The sequence below is a fragment of the Pelobates fuscus genome, chromosome 5, assembly GCF_036172605.1.
Source record: "Pelobates fuscus isolate aPelFus1 chromosome 5, aPelFus1.pri, whole genome shotgun sequence".
Classification (NCBI taxonomy): domain Eukaryota; kingdom Metazoa; phylum Chordata; class Amphibia; order Anura; family Pelobatidae; genus Pelobates; species Pelobates fuscus.
The window spans coordinates 364261357-364280955 of record NC_086321.1 but is presented as its reverse complement, the minus strand read 5'-3'; the positions used below and the strand labels follow the sequence as shown (position 1 = coordinate 364280955).

Genomic DNA, 19599 nt, shown 5'->3' with positions numbered 1-19599 from the left:
TCCCCTACTGTCATACATAACTGAAATTATAATTTTATCCATGTTGTCTTCATTGTACTGAACCCTAAACACTGTTAAATGCCCCTTTGGTTCAGGGGAAAGCTAAATATTTACAGTGTTATAAACTGTAACCTTGCAAACGCATTTAGTAATTGACTTCATTCTACCCGTCGCCCCAGCAAATCCCTCTGTCAGGAAATTACATTTTGTGACTGGCATAGTCTGATGTTTTAATGAGGTTTAATATGGTTTTAAAATCACAATTACTCAGCTAAACCTAATCGTTTATTCAACATTATTTTATTAGAGAATATTTTATGTGGAACATCGTTCCTCCGGACTCTCTCCAGACCTTCATTACTTCCAGACAGTCTCGTTCATTAAAGTTTGAATAGTCAGAATTTTTTTTTTTTTAAATTTTGGGGGGTTAGGGGGATTTACAAAAAAGGTTTGCTAAAAACATTTATGATTACAGTTGAACTATTTTGGTTTAAAATTTGCTGTTCACTTGAATTCCAGACAAGTCCCACTGTAGTGAATGAACCTGTGTAAGTTGATGTTTCAGCCAGCCCCTGATATGTTCAATCTTACGTATGCTAGGTAATTCTTAAATGGACACTCCACTGCCAAAATACAAGATAAATAAAAATCACTGTTTAATAGATACCCCAAAATAAAACGTGCATTCATCTAAGTATGCATTTTTTTAATTGCTGCTATATATAAAATAAGCTTGCAAAAGCTGCAGATCTCTTGTCTGCTGAGTTTGTAAGCCCTCCCCTTGTAACCCTGCCCAGACTTTCCGTGGCTGTCCAATCACAGACTTCCCACACCAGCTAAACTAGAAGTCTTTGCAAGCCAGGTGCTCTGGGCAATTGTTGCCTCTTGAGTTCAGGTGCACTGATCCCACTAAACTAAGAAGTAACAGGACATGTTGCCTGCTTGAGAGTTAAGGGGGTGTTACCAGGTTAATTTTTAAAAGTGACGTTTACTACTAAAATCTGCACTTTTTGCAAAATCAAAGAAAGAGGACACCATCTTCACACATAAAGCATTTCAGCAAGCTAAAGTGCCTTAGGGGTCTGGAGTGGCCCTTTAATACAAATGAGTGGAATATTCACCTGTGTAGAATACACTGCTCACAACTGCTCGTTCTTTTAACACAGTAATGAGAAGATATGACTATTGTCCATTTACTGGTACAAGTCGCCCTCATTTATTTTTAAATGAACAAACTGTGTGTTTTGCCTTCCCGATGCTTTACACCAATTTTTTTTCACTTCAAATATGGAGCTAAGAACAGTTTTCTTTAGGTTTAAATTCATATTTCGCATTTACTTTTAGTTTTGAAACCAAAAGCTGCCCTTTTCCACTGTCGGAGGCAGCACTGAGCAGGTTATATTAGTGCTATCTTGTGATGTCATAGGGGATTAAATCGGGGCGGATTCTTTCGAGCATTAAGCTAGCTGTTTCAAACCTCGATTAGCCCAGCAGCTGGTGGTGTTGCACTGGCTATTTTCTGTTCCCCCTCCCATACGATTTTATGTGAGATCAAACAAACAAGGAAAAGAATGTTTCAATCACACGTTAACATAATCAGATTAATTAATTTAATCGTTCGAAGTTATTTCTGCTCTGAGATTTAGATCTGTCACAAAATATTATACAATTATAAGGCTAGCTATACAGGGGAGCGTTGTGTTTACATATTAAAAATATAGTTGTGAACGGTGACTTGTGGTCCAATGGGGTGGGTCAAATGTGACTCAGTTCTGTTTCGCCTGCCCCATTCCACTGGGCCTGGGGTTTGGCCCTTTGTATGTGCTTATAGAACTCCAGAATGACTATGTATCCCTCCCACTACTCACTATGTATCCCTCCCACTACCAATAACATAATATTTGCCTATCTCTGGTCTTGAGGGGATTAATTGGCACGAGGTAATAAAGTTACACTTCAGATATTTTTAATGTAAAATCTTGATACACCATATTAATTATCAAATAATTATAAAGGGGCACTCTGTAGTGGTTATGGTGCTGGGACTCACTAGGCAACATCACATGATAAGTAGTAAAAACATTTTCTAAAAGTTTGGAAATTACCTGTATTTTCAAGGTGCCTCTTCAGATATCGCTAAAGTGCCCACAGCCCAATCCCTCTTCAGATAAAATGCTGGGGGTGCCCGTGGCACAGTCCCTCTTCAGGTCTTCTTCCACATTAGTTTAATCAATTTGGGCAGACCGCAAATGTCTAGGGAACCCAGATAAAAGAGTCAATTCTTTAAAAAACTGTTTGACTAATTACTGTGGGAGAAATATTTATCCTTATGTAAACATTTTCAATTTCTATGAAAAAAAAAACAAATTTTCTTTTATAGCATAATTGTACTTTTCTCCACCCTGGCATTTAGCAGGCAAATAATCATGGCTATTTTTATTGTAGTGTCCCCTATCCGTTTATAAATAACCATCCCAACATTTCAAATGGACAAAGAAGAACCCGCTAATTTTAGGGGTATGAGTGACGGTATGGCCAAAAGTAGGGTATTACTAAAAACGATTTCTACAACCAGATTGTAGTGAATTGAATGAAAACCAATCATAGAATTTAGCCATGCCGCCATTTTGGCCTAAACGGTTTAGCTGGATAATTTTTCCTAATTTGGCACATTTTACAATATGGTTTTTGGTTTACTACAATTAACTTTTTAGTGAATAAACCCTGTTATGATTCTGACATTCAGTCAGAATTTCGTGTTATTTATTGTTTTTTTTTCTTTTTTTCTTATTCCCATATTACAGGAGGTCTGCTGTATGCAAGAATATCAGTTTTCTGTATAAAATAAAACATATTCTGTAGGTAAAAGATCAAAGGACGAAAGTGACGAAAACATGACGTGAGAGAATGGATTAGCCTTGAAGATGTGGCAAGGCCACCCGTGGCCTTCCTTCCACTGTGGGAGCTGTGATTGGACTAGCAGTTCTACACGGCACATAAATATCACAGGAGCCTGAATCAAATGAAGTTTTATTTATCACATGCATGTAATGATGAGAAGATGGGATTAAACATGTGTCTGGCATATTTCGTGGGACAAATTCTAAAGAAATAATGTTACAACTCTACATGCCAAACCATAAATAAGGCTACATGCAGTGCTCTCCTAGATATTCTGTCCCAAGTAGTTCACGGTCACATTCCCACTCATTAGGAACTTAATAATATGCATTTTTTTTTAATAGGCTCTGTTTTTTTTTTTGTAACTGAGTTCAAATCCGCTGGGATGGAGAGGCAGGCTTTCAGTAGCAAAAAGATTGGAATTGCAGATTGCTGTTGCCATGGAAACAGACCAGAGTGAAGGCGAATGACTGGGCAGGAGATGGAGAGGTACCACAGAGCTGGGGGAACAGGCAGGAAAAGGGGGACATGGGGGAAACACAGAGGGAGTGCATGGGGGGTTTGTGAGCAGGCAGAAGGAAATCAGGGAGTGGGGGTGAGATCACTTGGATTAATCTTTAGTGTTTAAGGATGAGGAGAGGGAATATATGATTTGGGGCGAGGGCAATTAAGAGAATTAAAACCTGAATGAGAAAAATAATTTGGGGAATAATTGATTAATAATCCGCAAGATTATTGGGGTATGCCAGGTGTGTGTATAGATGTACCCAACGCAGGGCTAAATTGTTCTTCCCTGTCCCTACTTGCATTTGGGTTAAACAGGTCAATTTTTGGTTAAATATAATGGATCTTTTTAAATGATGCTTATTAAAAGATGGAAACGATATATATTTTAATTTTTGTATTATAATCATTCAGCTGGTAACTTTAAAAAAATAAAAGTTTAGCTACATTTTACTTTTGATGATTCTAAAAAATTATTTTCTGGAGTTTTTAATATGTAAAGGCCATGTTAATGTGCAAATAAGTCAATAGTAATATAGTAAACTGAACAAATAGCAGTAACCTTATAGGTGCCAAGACTCCAAAAAACTAACAATATAAAACTAAATGTATAAGGTCCAAAAGTGTTACTTTAAAAAAAATACTATGAGAACGTGTTCGCACACAAAATGGAAAATGCACTTATAATATCTTGAAATAAATTCCACAGCAGCATATATTATATATATAGAGAGAAAATAGCAAACATGTCAGAAAAAATTTTAACGAGTAAAAAGTGAGAAAGAAATATGGTCACTCACAAACATAGAGTACTGTTCGAAACATTCAGGCTCAATTAGGAGGCACTTCCTGGCAGCTTATCCAAAAGGCAATGATGAGGTACGGGCATCAAATCCACATGAGCGTTGGGCAGGTAAGTAAAAAACTTTATTCTAACACCACAAAGACACAAACTCTAAAGAGATTAAATTGATCAATGTATTGCACACATTGGAACCACAGGGTTTAAAGGGACACTATAGTCATCAGAACAACTACAGCTTATTGAATTTGTTCTGGTGAGTAGAATCATTACCTTCAGGCTTTTTGCTGTAAACACTGTCTTTTCAGACAGCCTAGGGACACCTCCATTGTGACTGCCATTCAGTGTCTCCACCCTGTGCATGGAGACACTGAACTTTCCTCATAGAGGTGCATTGATGCAATTCATCTCTATGAGGAGATGCTGATTGGCCAGGGCTGTGTTTGGTTTGTGCTGGCTCTGTCCCTGATCTGCCTCTTTGACAGTCTCAGGCAATCCTATGGGAAAGCACTGTGATTGGCTTTGAGAATCACTTCTGAAGGGGCAGAGCAAGCAGCAGCAGACTGGAGTTAAGGTAAGATTTTGCTACATTTATGAGGGCAAGAGGAGGGATGGGGGCAAGCTGACGTGTCAGCAGAATACGTCATCACTCACGGAAGCTGTAACTACATCCCCCGGAGTCGGTGTTGCATGTAGAAGGTGTTCAGTGAGAGGCGTTGGCTTTGAGTTTACTTCACATGTTTATGTACATCCCGATTGTCCAGGGTTTATGATTTGGGGATGTCCAAGTTTATGCCTTTAAATCATTGTCAGCTTAAAAACGGACCATTTACATAAAGAACTGTAAATGTGAGTTCATTTTGCTCAGTTAGATTGTTTTACTGTACTTGCAAAAGTATTGTGAGTTATAATCACTGTAATATAGTAACTTGGTGGTATCTACGACATTCAATAATATTTATACAGTAATAATATCTCGCCCGCAAAATCTAACAAAGGAAAATTTACTTGTGGAGTGACGGAATTGTTTTGTAGAGACGGACTAGCAACACTTTAAACTGGCATATCTAATTGCGCTGCGAGTTTAAAGGCTTTTACGCCAGGAATTCATTTACTCTGCGGCTGTTAAGTTACAATCTTATTTCTCGCAGCAGGTTAGACTAGTAAACTGGACAAACATAGACTAGTAAATCTCACAGGTCTTTCGGCGGGGGGAAAAATGCACTTAACTCATATTTCTTAAACTGTTTTACATTTATAAATTGAGGGATATATATCCAATTTAATTTCAAAATCCAAAATTGCATCCAAAATTTAAATCAGAACATATAAACAAAATATGGAACTGATGAAACTTGTAAAAGAAAATATCAGTGACATTCTGTGGAGGCAGCCATGATGTGTGTAAATGTAACCGCCTACTTCCCCTACATGGCTGTAAGTTACACAATACAGAGAACATGCGCTCTGTGGACATAAATCACAGTTGTTGTTGGTTTAAGTTCTGGTCAGGTAAGTACAGAGAGAGCAAATGTCTAAATATAGTTTATTAGAAACACCAACAAGTACAGCTGTCACATAGGTCAACATTTTATGTATTTTTTTCCCCATAATTTTTGTTAATAGTAATCACAGATAATACTACAATATTTTATGGCCCCGTTGTTATGGCATTTAAGTATATTTTTAAATAAATCTAATGTGTGAATACTGTATTCCTTAGTTTGCTTGCAATTAAGTCTATCACATGTTCTGGGACCCTAAATCTTTTTTTATGACCTTTAATACCTAGAGATGCCGCAGTTTGACACTGCCAATAGATGTTGAATAAAATTGATTAATATTGTCTGGCGGCTGCCATTGATTTCACCTCTATTGCACAGTGATGTAAATTGCATTTTGTAGGTAGTTAATGTCACGCTCATTAAAATATATACATTTTAAGTCCTACAGTTCGTGTGTTATGAAGCTATCGAACAAGGCAATGATTAGGTAGGCAGAACCGAGCTCACAATAAAACATTTACAAAAAGTCAATAATAAAAAATATATATATATTTTTTTAAAACCCCCCAAAAAAATGAAAGGAAAGAAAATGTTACTAAACAAGCATGTTTAACCCCTTAAGGACCAAACTTCTGGAATAAAAGGGAATCATGACATGTCACACATGTCATGTGTCCTTAAGGGGTTAACAAGATTTTGGAAGACTTCCAGGTCTGTCCCTTTAACCCATCCCAAACCAGAAGGCCATACATTCCAGTACATAAGTAATTCCGGGGAAACTGATCCGTTTATATGGATTTATAGGAGCAGTAAGTTTGCTGCAGGCCATTCTTTCTTCAAAAGGGTTAAGGAGAGCTTACATCTATCACCATCACAATGAATGTCCCAAGGGGATTAATTAAGCTCTCGTTAACTGCCTTGACACAGCAGGTGTTTTTATAACTGGCTTCACCCACAGTAAATAGGTTAGGAAGGGAGTATCTACGTCCCCGTAGAGATCGGCACCTTTCTAGAACATTAAACGCATTTCCTTTAGTCTCACTGCGTAATCCCTTTTATTATAATACAAAATGATATGAAATGTAGATATAATCGAATTCATCGCATAAAAAGTAGACCATGCAGCATTGCACGTATTGCTATAGTACTCAGTGGCTCTCTGTGGGATTCTGTACCAAGGTCGCGGTGTTGGCCCTGTTAACCTGTTGGACGTTCGCTTGATAATACAGAAACAAGTAAGTCAGCCTCTTTCACGAGCATTCTAAAAGACATTATTGGGAAAGGATACGGAAGGATGCGACACTGGTTAAGACCATTTACAAGTTTTCTATATAATGGATTAGAATTACATTTACACATTACATTATGTTAGGGGGGATGCCGGGGTAGGTGTTAAAGAACACTACACAGATTTAAACATACAGCTTCCTATGCAATCGATAGAGTCAGACTCCTCGGGTGAAAAGGTAGAAGTAACTCCCCTCAGTGTCCACCCGACCATCGTTACTGATTGTCATCATTTCATGGACATTTAAAAGCTAAACTTCACATAAAACAGTAAATCTTTCACGGATACACATATGTGAGATTATCTGTGTGCATAACTGTTAACATCATAAGTTGGTTTTCAAATAAATTAAAAAAATATATATTGTTTGTGCAGTATTAGTGCATATGGGTGTACTGTCATTGTCTGAACAGTGACATATGTGTTGGAGCTACTGTGTGTGCACTGTCAGTAAATGTATACCAGTGCTGCTTTCTGTGCACATTTGTGTGCATGTCCATGTACTGCGTGTGTGTTTTTGCACTGTCTTTATGTGGGTGCAATTTTTGTATGTGTATCTATATTGTTTTTACGCTATGTGTGTGCAATGTAAGGGCAAACAGAATTTGGTCACAATATCTTTAAAGGCCCACCAAACCCATTCAGACTAATGGGGAGTTGATGTGTTGATGACACGTCCTTGGATCATTTTCATAATGTAAATACTGTTCCGGTAATGTAACACTATTAAGCATAGTAATAAATTGACTAGACACGGTCAAATAACCTAGGAGATGATGCACAAATCTATTTGAGATAATTTACTAAAGATATATATCACACTACATAAACCATCAGGGATTTATTTGAAAACAAATGCCTCTCAGATATAATAAATTATTTTAATTGGCTGTGTTAAACTGATATTGGAGTAAATAATAAACAAAATGAATCTGTACACTTAATAAAAGTCACATAAAATCAAGGACATAAAGTGTTGGTCTAGATGATGAGTTCCACATTTGTTAATGGTTTAGCAGTTGAACATTTTCTGGACTCCTGATAACAACCATTGTTCTTTAACCGCTAAATTACAAAATAGTTATTTTTTATTTTTTTAAATATTTTTTTTAAGATTCACCACAAGTAAATAATTTCAACTAGTCTTTTTGTTTGCACGTCGTTGCGTACAATGTCTCTCTATTCGGCCATACTACAGGATATAAAACTTTGTTTGAACCTGTTCATTGCTCGGTGGTTTTAATGCTATTAAGCGTAAGACTCCCATTACCAGTGCTCTAGGTACCTGCCCTGACCTTCCGATCCCCTGAATCTTAAACCTTCTCTTATCCATGTTGGTACAGAACCCTAACAGTGCCTGTGCTACTCTTCATGAGCTTCCACTACCAACTTTCATAGACAAAGTTTTAGTGTCCGCAAGCAAACTTCACCTCAACAACAGGTTCCAGTCATAACCAAAGGTATCTATGAAAGCAGTGACTGTGTCATCACACAAATGTGGTACCCTGCACATCTGTGAAGGCAGCCTTATGTTGACACAAACGACATTCTGACCAAGCACTGAGTACATCTGCATTTTTAATTGTTACTTTGAAGTGGGATGGAGATCCACACACTTTCCAGGAGCTTTGATTGGTTTATGAAACGCAATAAAAAGGATTAAAGTACTTTTCTTTGAGAAGGTCCCCAGGAAGAAGTTTAGAATACAGTCCACCCATTTGGCACACAAATAGCCCCAACTGTTATTTTATTACATGACAGGATATCTGCTGTTTCTCTGGACTTCCCTCCCCTTTTTTACCTTACTCCACCGGCCATCAAGGTTTGCACCTATCGCCAGCGTCCATTTTATTTGCGAATTGCACATGGAGTGCTTGACCAGAGCACCATGTTAAGGAGTTCTACATTTCTCCTCCAATAGGTTTTAACAGTTTATCAAGGGTGAGCCCCTTCAATGTATATATTTTTGTGAAACTGGGCCTATATTTGTTTTTTTTGTGTGGGTGAGTCCCATATTTGTCTATCCACAGACACTCACATTGCTGGGTGAGCAACGGCTGCCCATATATACTTGGATGAGCTCTGAATAAGCTGCCATATATTCCAATGCTTGTGTATACCCCACTACTAGTGGGTGCAAGACTTTCATTTTAAATTTACTCCGGGTGAGCCCCAGTTCACAAATACTTATATAATTTTAAACTGTTTTTTTAAGTTTGCATACTGAGTACTAGTAATTGTACTGATTACCATGGATGACTCTCTGATGCATACCACAGGATTCTTAATGCCACTGTTATGGCATTGGTTGAGAGGGCATTGTCCATGGCTTCTTTCATCAGGTCACCAACCGCCTCTAATGCCCAACAAGAGAAGGGTGTTCTGACAACTCTGCAAAGTCAGATCGCTCCATTCGGATCTCCGAGTAGCTGGCAAGTAAGCATTGGAAGCTTGTGCTTAGCAGACCAGGTAAATTTAAAGTCAAAGCTCCAGCTAAGAAGGCAAAAGTGACCTCCGCCCCTAAGATTTAAAGGTTCATGTACGCTCATCAGATAAGGAATATTTACCGCCTACAATAGAGATGGTTGATTAATGTCAGGCTGACCAATTGGGATCAGCTCAGGAGGAGGATTATTTTACTCAACAAAATTCAGGCACCAAATATGTCCACAAATATTTAGTGGGAGATTCTCTGTTAGTTTATGTCCCTGTTAACACATTTTAAAAAATTTGGCTCCAGAAATCTCTAAATGTCTCACTTTGCCTGGTAAAGTGGCATTGGCACCTGATTTCAATTAGCTTATCATCACGTTCATGGCACATTCCGTTGCTATAAACATGATGTTTAGTACCATTGATAGGCTACAAATATAAACATGCAATATCTTATTCAACTGGTACAAGATAAGTTGCTAAATACCACTGGCCCTATGGCACAAATATGTTCATGACTGACAAGGCCTTTGCCAAAGGTGCAGCCTTTGACCCCAATGCTGTCAGAGAATGGGCACCAAGATGTGGTACTCTCCTGCGAACGGACATCTTATTATCTACTGACGCTAAGTTGGCTGAATTAAGTACAAGGAAACTTGTCCCTAAGGCAAGAGGCATGCCTTTTGGCTATGTACTTCTAAAAGAATTGCAGAAACATGTGAACATATTTTCATCGCTCAACAAGGCTCAGACCTTACTGAGAAAGATCTGTCGACCACAAAAAAAGTGGTGTTTTTTTCAGGGCTGGTCAGCAACGGGGTCCTGCCACCAGCCGACTTTGGTTTACAGACCCTTGGCCATACCAACCACTGCCTGAGACTCCATCTGATCAATGCTGACATGCAGGAACTTCACAAAGAGGCGATACAACCTGCTCATGATCATGCAGTTGAATGCTCTGTTGCAGTGCATAGCCAATAATTCCTATGCTTCAATGGTAGGTCACCTGCCTCCCTTTTGGTGTCGACCCATGGTGCTTCACCAAATTATTTACGCCAATGATAGCATCAGACATACTGATTTTCTGCTTCAAGTCTTCTCACCTTTGGCTTCAGACTCTGTATGTAAACAATGTCTTTAAAATGTTGTTCCAGGCCATGATGTCCAATTCTTAAGATTCGAGATTGATGAAAATGTGTGCCTTCTGGAGTAACAACTATAAAAGGTCAGAGCCATCCGGAAGGAACTTCGACAGATCCTACAACTGGAAATTATTCTTCTGTGTTTGTTGTCTCATGTCATAGGTCTTCTTTTCGCCTTTATACAGGTGATATTTCCACGCTCATTACACTAATTAGTGATGCCACATCTCAAGGCCAAATTATTAAGGACCTCTCTATCTTGTGATCAATTGCTTCCTCTTACCCTAGATGTTTGTGGAGAACTTCTTTTGTGGCTGACAAACATACAGGTCTGGAATGGCTGACCAATTTTCAGACCCGCTCCAGACTTTGTTGTAGAATTGGACACCAGTTTGGGGGGTTGGGGTGCAACATGCGCAAGTCAACTGGTGGAAGGAGTGTGGCCCTGGAGGAATTGTCCCTCCATATCAATTGTCTGGAATTCATTGCAGGGCTCATTGCCATACGCACTCTGGTCAGGCATTGTAGACTGTGTTCTATTACGAATACGCTGTACGTTCTATAAACTGTCTGAAAAGTTATCATTCTTGTCTTTTCTCAGAGATCACAATTACTTGCAATAATTGGCCTGAGAGTATCCACTAACTAATAATTTTAATTTTCAGAATTTCCCCCCCCCCCAATATCTTTATTCAACACAGTCGTCACAGACATTTTCCAGATTTTACATTAATTTTCTTTGCATATTTTGCATGTTTTGCATGTTTTTTAAAGAGACGGTTAACCTTCATCCTAGATTGCTCCTTTAAGGCTATACAATACAGAAAAGTTTTTATGCTTGTCCAAATTCACAGTCCTTATATAAAACCACTGCTTCCTACTTTACAATAAGTCTCTCCCCTGGGGGACAAAATGCTTACGGCAAAAGGACACTGGTCTGCACATCAGCTTGCTACATGGAAAGAGCCTGAAGCTGGCCTGGGGTGATGTTTAGTACCATTGATAGGCTACAAATATAAACATGCAAATCTTATTCAACAGGTGACACATGGGGCTGACCTAAAAATAATAGAACGTTAATGATTTTAAAAGATTTTAAAAGATTCTCGCGATATATGTAATTGTGTCTTGGAGCCCAGGATTTGAAGAAAATTCGAAGACTTGTTTGTTCATCTTGGGGGTTGAATCTCTGAACAGCCAGCCGTAGGGACTAATAACGTTGGAAGATGGAAAAGTCACCTGCAAGATGGAGTTTTTACCACTGCTACGCATAAAATCTATACAATACATTACAAAAATTGGTGGAAAATCTGGCCCGTTGTAGACATTTAAACCGCTCTAGTAATTTTTTACATGTTTAGGCAGGGTTGTCCACATGGTTTTGTTATTTGTGACGCTAGTTATACCTTATATTATATTACTATGTTATTTATAAATTATGTGTATGGTCAATATGACAAGGTCCTTTATAGAGGTGATTCAGGAACTGGACCTTCTCTGAGGTCTAGCATGAGGGGGAAAGAACTGAGATGGTGTGGATGAAGAGGTTTAAGGAATGATAGAAGGATTAGGTGGTAAAGGGGCTGGAAGTTTTGAAAGGTAAAAGCTGATGAAGTGAAGGTAATAGATTAAGGGGAAGAAAGGAATGAGGAAATTAAGTGGGCAAAAGATATGGAGATCAACCTCAATTTCTAACTTGGCAATTACAGATTAAAAAGGTTCTCCTGGTGGTTACAACGTGTCAAAATGATGTTAAAGAGCAGGGTTCTGTTAGTTACGTTAGGTGATAAAAAAATCTTGGCATCTAAATTGAACTACATTTCCATCTTTAAGATGGGTTGGAGCCAGTATGGTCACTGTCAAACGTAGTAAATCGAATCTAGCGATTCCAAATTACATATTTAATTTATTTAAAGAGCATTCCAGGCAGCTAAATGTCAAATGTTAGGTCCGAAGTTTAGAAAAGGTTAGTTTAGTTAGCTATTATTTCCCTATTAATTTGCTTTAATAGTTTTGGTATTTAATAAAATTTGCTCCATTGCCCGAGCCTTCTTTGTCCCTACCTCCAACCTACAGAATTCTAATTTTTTCTTTAATAATCCAGGTCTCATCACAGATAACTGCATAGTAAGGGGTTATATCATAGTTCCGTTTTAAGCTTGCTACTGAAATCTGTCCACCCCACTTTTTGTTTTTTATAACACACTTTTGCTTTTAAGGGCTGATAAAGGGGCTTCTACTGTTAGGATTGAATAGAGCAATAGACATGGATCATTTCCCAGCGATGCCAGTGGTATGGTCTTATAAACCATATTGTGCCTGCATGGCAAAGAAAATCTTCTGTCTTTTTGGAGACTGATTTCTGTCAGTTTAAAAACTGGTATGGCTTCACTAGTCCGTTATTCTTTTCCATTAGTATATTGCACTATGATGGACTTCTCGCCTCTTTTTGTGACTGATTTTTTTTTTTTAAATTCCAATTTAATGGTATAGTGGGTTTAAAAAAAAAAGTGTTAATCTTACAACATCTCAGCCATAAACCCTAAGCTGTGAAAAAATTAAATTAAACCACAAATCACTTCAGCGTTCCCGAGTTTAATCTGCGGATATGCTCAACAATGGGAGCTGTTAAAGTTGCCTTTTATGTTCTTTTATGCTTTAAGAAGCTATAATCTCCCATGCGATATCACACTGTAAATAAGACACTGGTTTTTCAGTCGCACTCATTCACAGGTAAGCGAGAGATCACATTCACAGCAGACGTACCATTGTTGGCTTGTATAGAAAATATTCACAAGATCTATTATTTAGTTTTATTTTGACATTACACACAGAATGTAAAAGCCTTAAATCATATACACTGTTCTTAAAACTGTTCCCATGATCCTTTGATCTGTCAGCTTTGCCTGCTTGGCTTTAGAGAAGCGAAGGGTGCTGTCATTATACAGTTCCTTTCTGTAGACTTGAATTTAAAAAAAAACAAAACATTTTTTCTAAAAACGAATTATTGTCTTTACGATCTGACATGCTCTTGAAAGGTACATTGTTGCATCCTACATCACAAGTTAACTCAATGGAGGAAGACTTGGATAACGGATCCGAAAGGGATCCTAGACATTGCACATTCTTAGCATGGACTTAATTGAACCCATAAACCAGCATTTGACCAGGGAATTGCAAGTTTGGGAAACAAAATAGCCCAGCCATAAAAAAAGAGGAGTGCCGAATTATTTGGCTATTTTGGCCTAAAAATGTTAATTCCAACCAAGTATTTACCTTTACGGAGATGGTATCTAAATTACATGGTTAAAGGCAGTCAGGTTTGGAGTTGACAAACAAGTAACAACTTGAGACAAATTTTTGCTTCTTCCAGTACTGGATTGCATACAAAGGAAAAGTGCTGGCTAAAAGACAGTAGGAGATAACTGTCCAGAGGTCAGATAGACTAATATGGGGGGAGAAGGGGGAGCTGTCCATGGTACTGATAGGATGTAATACAGTGGGGGGAGGCTGTCCATGGTACTGATAGGATGTAATACAGTGGGGGGAGGCTGTCCATGGTACTGATAGGATGTAATACAGTGGGGGTGCGGGGGGAGGCTGTCCATGGCACTGATAGGATCTAATATGTGTGGAGCTGGCCATGGTATTGAAAGGATGTATTAGGAGAGGAGCTGGCCGTGGTACTGATAGGATATGATAGAGTGAGGGGAAGTTGGCCATGGTACTGATAGGATTTAATATGAGGGGAGCTGGTCATGGTATTTATAGGATGCAATACTAGTGGAGCTGGCCATGGTACTGATCGGATATAATACGATGGTGCTGGCCATGGTATTTATAGGATATAATATGAGGGGTGCTGGCCATGGTACTAATCGGATATAATACGATGGTGCTGGCCATGGTATTTATAGGATATATTATGAGGGGTGCTGGCCATGGTACTGATAGGATATAATATGAGGGGAGTTGGTCATGGTATTCATAGGATGTAATATGAGGGGAGTTAGCCATGGTACTGATAGGATGTAATACTAGTGGTGCTGGCCATGGTACTGATCGGATATAATACGATGGTGCTGGCCATGGTATTTATAGGATATAATATGAGGGGTGCTGGCCATGGTACTAATCGGATATAATACGATGGTGCTGGCCATGGTATTTATAGGATATATTACGAGGGGTGCTGGCCATGGTACAGATAGGATATAATATGAGGGGAAGTTGGCCATGGTACAGATAGGATATAATATGAGGGGAGTTGGTCATGGTATTCATAGGATGTAATATGAGGGGAGTTAGCCATGGTACTGATAGGATGTAATACTAGTGGTGCTGGCCATGGTACTGATAGGATGTAATATGAGGGGAGTTAGCCATGGTACTGGTAGGATGTAATATCGGGATGAGGGGGGGCAGGCCATGGTGCTGATACTATGTAATATGGGGAAGCTGGCCATGGTACTGATAGGCTGTAATATGGGGAAGCTGACCATGGTGCTGGTATGATGTAATACAGTGGGGGGGAAGCTGGCCATAGTACTGATAGGCTTAATGGGAGGTGGGGGGCTGGCCATGTTACTGTAATACAGTGGGGGCTGGCCATGGGGGGAGCTGTAGTGAGGGGGAGCTGGCCATGGTACTGATAGGCTGTAATACAGTGGGGGGAAGCTGACCATGGTACTGATAGGCTGTAATACAGTGTGGGGAGGCTGACCATAGTACTGGGGGGCTGACCATGGTACTTATAGGCTGTAATACAGTGAGGGGATCTGGCCATGGTACTGATAGGCTGTAATACAGTGAGGGGAGCTGGCCATGGTACGGATAGGCTGTAATACAGTGAGGGGAGCTGGCCATGGTACTGATAGGCTGTAATACAGTGAGGGGATCTGGCCATGGTACTGATAGGCTGTAATACAGTGAGGGGAGCTGGCCATGGTACGGATAGGCTGTAATACAGTGAGGGGAGCTGGCCATGGTACTGATAGGCTGTAATACAGTGAGGGGATCTGGCCATGGTACTGATAGGCTGTAATACAGTGAGGGGATATGGCCATGGTACTGATAGGCTGTAATACAGTGAGGGGATCTGGCCATGGTACTGATAGGCTGTAATACAGTGAGGGGATATGGCCATGGTACTGATAGGCTGTAATGCAGTGAGGGGAGCTGGCCATGGTACTGATAAGCTGTAATACAGTGAGGGGATATGGCCATGGTACGGATAGGCTGTAATACAGTGAGGGGAGCTGGCCATGACACTGATAGGCTGTAATACAGTGAGGGGAGCTGGCCATGGTACTGATAGGCTGTAATACAGTGAGGGGAGATGGCCATGGCACTGATAGGCTGTAATACAGTGAGGGGATCTGGCCATGGTACGGATAGGCTGTAATACAGTGAGGGGAGCTGGCCATGGTACTGATAGGCTGTAATACAGTGAGGGGAGCTGGCCATGGTACGGATAGGCTGTAATACAGTGGGGGGAGCTGGCCATGGTACTGATAGGCTGTAATACAGTGAGGAGGAAGCTGGTCATGGTGCCGATAGGCTGTAATACAGTGGGGGAATGGCCATGGGGCGGGGGGGGGGCTGTAGACCTCATTTCAGAAATGAGAATGCAGAGGCACAATCTATATTAAAACTGCTTCATTACACCAAAGTTGTTTTGGTGCTTAGAATGTCCTTTAAAACATAACAGGGCTTCACCCAGAGCTCCTTCTTAGAAGCTTCCAGCTTTGCAAATTAGGTAGTTAAGGCAGTGAAGTGGCACTCAGCAGACCCAGCAAGAAATCAAACCGTTCTTAAAATGGTTTGATAACTGACAATGAGGAGCACCAGGGCCCTCCAGCATGCTATAGTGGTTAGGGGGCTGTAATATTATTTTAAAATAAGAATATAATGAAATTATGGTGGACAAATGCCAAAATTGTTACTTGAACACTGTATTTTAATATAAATGGGAAAAAACAAAAAAAAGAGAGAATAACTCATCTCTAACATTGTTTGATAACCGATAGTTAGTCTCAATGGTCTGGTCTTCACTGCTTCACTCTACATTGAATTATAATAATACTGACAATGTATCTATTTTTATATAGTGCTTTTCTTCATAAAGGGGGTCATATCGCATTAGTGCATGTTTTCAAATTCTAAACAAATCAACAAGTGATATTAAAAAATACACTTTTTTTTTAACCCCACATTGTTTTGTTTAACTGGCCATTAAACATTTTAGTTTACTAATCATATGTTTTATCTTTCAGACTGAATGGATCTCAAAATTCTGCGTTTAGTGTTTCTTCTGTCACTAGCAAATCTGGGACGACCAGTGAGCATTGACTCGGACACTTCGTGCCCCGTAGGATGCAATTGCAACTTACTTTCTATTCATTGCTGCAGATCTGATCAATATTTACAAATCCCAGTCATCGGTGCTGACAATATCACCAAATTACAATTGACTAGCTGTCCAAGTTTTGAACTTTCAAGTCGAAGCGTGCGGAATTTCCCCTTTCTGGAAGAACTGATTGTTAAAAGTACCCCAATCACCTACATCGATGCCAATGCATTTGCTAACTTTCCCAGATTGAAAAGTTTGTTTCTAAATGGGTTGAATCTCAGTGCTAACACCATTCACCCATCTGCATTTAATAATCTTTCAGTTCAGGAACTGAACTTAGGTAACAACAACTTGATAATTATTCAACATCAAATGTTTAGCGGTCTTCAAAATCTTAGGGTGTTGGATCTTTCAGTGAACAAGATCGGTATCATTCAGGACCGGGCATTTGAAAGTCTACAACAGCTGTCTGTGCTTAACCTGGAAAATAATAAGTTAAAAACGGTCACCCCCAACTGGTTCAAAGCACTTAGCCATTATTCCTTTTTAGAAATTCGTGTCAAGGGCAATAATCTAACCAGAGAGTGTAATTACAGGGGAATGGAACTAGTAGACAACCAGTGGTTTACAAAGTCCATAAAACCTAATGATTCATTAACGCAGGCCGATATAAAACTCCCGGCCTGCTCCATACCAATAATCAATAATAACTACCAAAATATATACATAAAGGAATTGTCCTCAGTAATAATATACTGCTCCGCAAATGGTATACCAAAGCCTACTTCGACTTGGTTACTCCCTAATGGTTTAGATGTTATGTCAGGATACCCTTTTTTCTCAGCAGACTATGGAAAGTTAAATATATCAAGAGTGAAAGCCAGTGACTCTGGTGTCTATGCCTGTGTGGCTACTAACAGCGAAGGGTCAGCGGTTGCCATCACAAGATTGTCTGTAATCACAAACTCTAGTGCAGTTCTACCAAATAACATGCCATCTAACTCTCCGAACAAGAAGGCTTCGTTGGTTTTACTGGTAATATTTATTGTAATCCTGTCGTTAATACTAGGCTTTGTAATATGTTACTTTGTAAAAATGGTCTACAAATTGGCAAAGAAAAACAGCAACACTCATTTTGAATTTAGCCGTTTTGTTGACACACCCAACATACTGCAAGTTCCTGAAAACCCACAACCAATGCCACACTTATAAGACTGTTTTGCTAATAACAACAAATGTCATTTTCGTGTAACGATCATCGCTAAAGTTAATGAAGAATTTGTGGTATTGTTTTCTTTAAATATACTGGTATTTGCACATCAACAAACCAGCACAAGACAAAGCTACCTCTTATTCACAGTGTGTGATTTAGTTTTTTAATTTAAATGAGCTGGCAGGTAAAGGTAGCCACACCAACCCCCACTATTTATGTACTCCAATAAACTATGCTAATTGAGCGATTTTCACAGAAGTCAATATCTCTTGTGTTCAGCTTAACAAGTAGAGTTCTATGTCAGTCAGAAACACTCTTTATAGAGACATAAGCCGCTTTCGACACTGTTTTGTAACAATATAACACGCTAGGTCTAAGAAGAAGGCTTAGAGAAAGCATTAGTTCATCATTCCAGTTATAGAATTTGATAAATATTTAAAAGCAACATCTATAGAGGTGATGCATGTGCAGTAAATTTAAGGGAAAACAACTTACATTAATTGATACAACTTACAATCGACCACACTTAGCAAAGATAAAAAACAAGTAGGCATTTATGTTAAAGGGATACTGCAGGGATCAACACAACTTTAGTTTACTGAAGCCATTTTGGTGTATAAACCATGCCCCTGCAGTCTCACTGCTCAATACTCATCGAGGAGTTACATTTGTTTTGTTTCTGTAGCCCTAGCTACACCTCCCCTGGATGTGACTGTCATGAAAAAAATGGTCTCATTTTCTATCCGATCTTAACTTGCTTTAGAGTTTTTTAATCTACTGCTCTGCAAATTGAACTTTAATCACACACAAGAGGCTCCTGTAGGGTTTAGAATGCTATTAACAGAGCATGAGATAAGACATTTTAAATTAAACAGACTGTGTAATAAAGGAAGTTTAAACATTAGATCTATCTTTACAGGAAGTGTATAGGAAGGCTGTGTAAATCACATGCAGGGAAGTGTGACTAGGGCTACATATACAAAATTATTTAACTCCTAAATGGCAGAAAATTGAGCTGTATACACCTTTATACACCTTTATACACCTCAAGCACTCCATGACGCTGAGGTTGTTTTGGTGCCCATAGTATCCCTTTAAATAATTAAATGTATGTGCATTGAATGTAGGGAGTAAAGGGATGTGCTGCTAGTTTTGTTTTGCCTTTTTAAACACAGATGCAGTGCGAAGCATAACAATACTGCGCTCATTTGTGTGGTTTGTACAAATGACTTTAAAACCAATTGGGTCAAAAATAGCCTTTTTTGCCAGTCAAATGCAAGTTGCATGTTCTGCCAGGTGTGCCCAGTTGCCGGCCCACAGCTGATGTAAATTCTCAAATGCTTTTTTGCAAAGCATATCAGAACTTAGAGCTTTACCCATCTCAGCGACATATAGGCATCTGTACATTACGCAGCAGAACACAGGAAATGTTCATACATTATGTTAACAGTTCAGCAGT

General features: G+C 39.1%; 1 protein-coding gene across 1 annotated transcript; it reads left to right on the top strand.

Moving 5' to 3' along the window:
- The first annotated feature begins 6683 nt into the window (after positions 1-6683).
- On the top strand, positions 6684-18459 carry LOC134610418 (leucine-rich repeat and immunoglobulin-like domain-containing nogo receptor-interacting protein 3). The gene is made up of 2 exons (XM_063453377.1): positions 6684-6947; positions 16851-18459. The coding sequence occupies exon 2, from the start codon at positions 16856-16858 to the stop codon at positions 18137-18139; it is 1284 nt and encodes a 427-aa protein (XP_063309447.1). The 5' UTR covers positions 6684-6947; positions 16851-16855; the 3' UTR covers positions 18140-18459.
- The last annotated feature ends 1140 nt before the right edge of the window (positions 18460-19599 follow it).